The sequence below is a fragment of the Triticum dicoccoides genome, chromosome 6B, assembly GCF_002162155.2.
Source record: "Triticum dicoccoides isolate Atlit2015 ecotype Zavitan chromosome 6B, WEW_v2.0, whole genome shotgun sequence".
Taxonomy (NCBI): domain Eukaryota; kingdom Viridiplantae; phylum Streptophyta; class Magnoliopsida; order Poales; family Poaceae; genus Triticum; species Triticum dicoccoides.
The window spans coordinates 669796588-669798839 of NC_041391.1; the positions used below are offsets into that span (position 1 = coordinate 669796588).

Below are 2252 nucleotides of genomic sequence, written 5' to 3' on the forward strand. Positions count from 1 at the left end.
AATCAGCCATTCATCCTCGGTGGACCTGAAGCCCAGAACGCATCCAAACTGAAGGTGGTGGCGGTGGGGCTTTCGACGGACACACGACGCCTGATGTCCCCTTCGTCTTCGCTGCCCGGAATTGGCAGGGTCATGTGGCCGGCCATGATGTGGCTAATCCAATCCAGATATGCAGCATCAGCACAATCATGTTAACAAACACACCACAACGAAATGCTGCGCCCACGAGTTGATGGTACCCCCCGCACTGAAGAGCCAACGACACAGCGAAATTCAGTCCATGGCATGTATGGTATGGGGGGGACTCTGTCGACGATCGAGCCATGTGCGTGCGTGCGTACCTAGTCGCAGTGCACTGATTTCCCAGGAAGATGGTTCATCGACAAGGCTCGTCTGGTTGATTCATTATCCGGCTAGCAAATCCAGGAGCACGCCACTGATTGGTTTCGTCTCAGTTAGCACGCCACTGATTGGCTGATCTATTCGGCATCGCACGTTACCTTGTGCTATTTTTATGTTTTATGTCTTGACTCTCGAGGTCGAGGGCGGCAGATCAGATGGCTGGCTAAAACAAAAGCTACGCAAAGCACGTAGACTAGAATCAGAGGTGAGTCGAGCACTGTAAAAGGTAAAAACAGAGAGGATCAAATTTGTTACCGTAGGGTATAAGCTATGGATAGACGCTAATACGAGGTACAGTTATTCTGTACAATCACTCGTGTACATAGCTCACTGACTGTAATACGCAGCTACTACGCTACACTACACTAAGCGGCGATCGACCGTTCGCGCCAGGAAACGGAGACGGAGGTAGAGCAGAGGCAGAGGAAGCAGAGCACCACGCTGGCTAGCTAAGGTAGGGCTAATGGCAGATCTCCATGGAGAAGTCGGAGTCGAGCAGCTCCGCGATCATCTGCTCCACGTGCTGCTCCTCCAGGAGCGTCCCGACCCACCCCGTCGACGACGGCAGCGGCGACACGGCGTGGGCGCCGCCCGGCGGCATTGCGGCCGCTGTGGCTGCCGCCGCCGAGGCCGCGGCCGCGGCGGCCTCTCGCTGCCGTTGCGCGGCCTGCACGGACGCCATGTTGAACCGGTGCAGCTTCGCGACGAGCGCGGCGGAGAGGAACGAGGACGCCACGGCCGCGGAGGAGGAGGAGACGCTGCCGGTGGCAGCGGCAGCGGCGGGGAAGTTGGTGCGCGCGCGCTGGCCGCACATGATCCTCGCCGCCTCGTCGTACGCCCGCGCCGCGTCCTCCGCCGTCTCGAAGGTGCCCAGCCATATCCGCGTCTTCCTGCAACCACCGTCATCACCGTGAGCCACGAGCGATCAAGAATCACCGTAAGCGCATCGATCAGACAGATCGTGCTGTGCATGGGCTAGGTAGGTAGGAACGCACAGGAGAGGGTGGCGGATCTCGGAGACCCAGGAGCCCCAGTGGCGCTGCCGCACGCCGCGGTACCGCTGCTGCGGCCGAGCCATTTGCGCCGCGGCGACGCTGCCTCCGCCGATCGCGGCGACCAGAAACTGGCCGGCGCAGGCCTCCGTCTTCGTCTTCGTGCTCCTGATTATGCTGCCGTGCATGGGCAGGCAGGCCGGAGGCGTGGCGAGCAAGCTTGGCGGGAGCAGGAGGGGAGGGAAGTGCGTTGTGGCGGCGGTGCGTGAGCCATGGCGCGGGAGGTATAAATAAGGAGGGAAATTAAATTGAAGTGCTGCGCGACTGCGGAAGTGGGAATCTGCGGGGTGTTTGGATGGGGCCCGCGCAAGCGACTACTAGGCGCTACGACGGCGGGCGTTGGGTGCATGTTCGCCGGGCCCGCGGAGGACGTCGCCGGGCCCACCCGATATCTTTGTTTAGCTCGTTTTGGCTTGACTGTTCTTCCTGCGGCGACTCTCCATGCATGTGGCTTGGGTTATCTTTTTCCCAACGAAATTTGTGGCTTGGGTTCGACATAATTCATGGTTGAAACTTGAAATCTCATATGCCAAATGAGTCTACTAGCATGCAATTTTGACATACATACATACAAGAGATGTCTACTTTTTTTCTCCCGAACTATAACTTGGCACGATTTGTTCCTCAACTTTGCACTGGCATGCCTCTTGAGAGGAAAAAAGTTGAGCCAAGGCGACCTCTTGTTAAGTGTAGGAGGAAGACTTTTTCTTATAGAAAGAAATACTAAGATATAGACATATAGTATTGGTAGATATGTATTGACATGTAGGAGTAGACAGGTAGCCATGCACGGGTTCT

At 57.1% G+C, this 2252-nt stretch overlaps 1 protein-coding gene across 1 annotated transcript; it reads right to left on the reverse strand.

Moving 5' to 3' along the window:
* Positions 1-622: 622 nt before the first annotated feature.
* LOC119326257 (ethylene-responsive transcription factor ERF003-like) lies at positions 623-1647 on the reverse strand. The gene is made up of 2 exons (XM_037599943.1): positions 1398-1647; positions 623-1292 (listed from the first exon to the last, which is right to left on the reverse strand). The coding sequence occupies exons 1-2, from the start codon at positions 1580-1582 to the stop codon at positions 863-865; spliced, it is 615 nt and encodes a 204-aa protein (XP_037455840.1). The 5' UTR covers positions 1583-1647; the 3' UTR covers positions 623-862.
* Positions 1648-2252: the final 605 nt, after the last annotated feature.

Coding starts and splice junctions, on each gene's coding strand:
- LOC119326257 (XM_037599943.1), bottom strand. CDS start 1,582: ATGCACGGCAGCATAATCAGGAGCACGAAGACGAAGACGGAGGCCTGC. Junction 1,293..1,397: donor GAGATCCGCCACCCTCTCCT/GTGCGTTCCTAC, acceptor CGGTGGTTGCAG/GAAGACGCGGATATGGCTGG.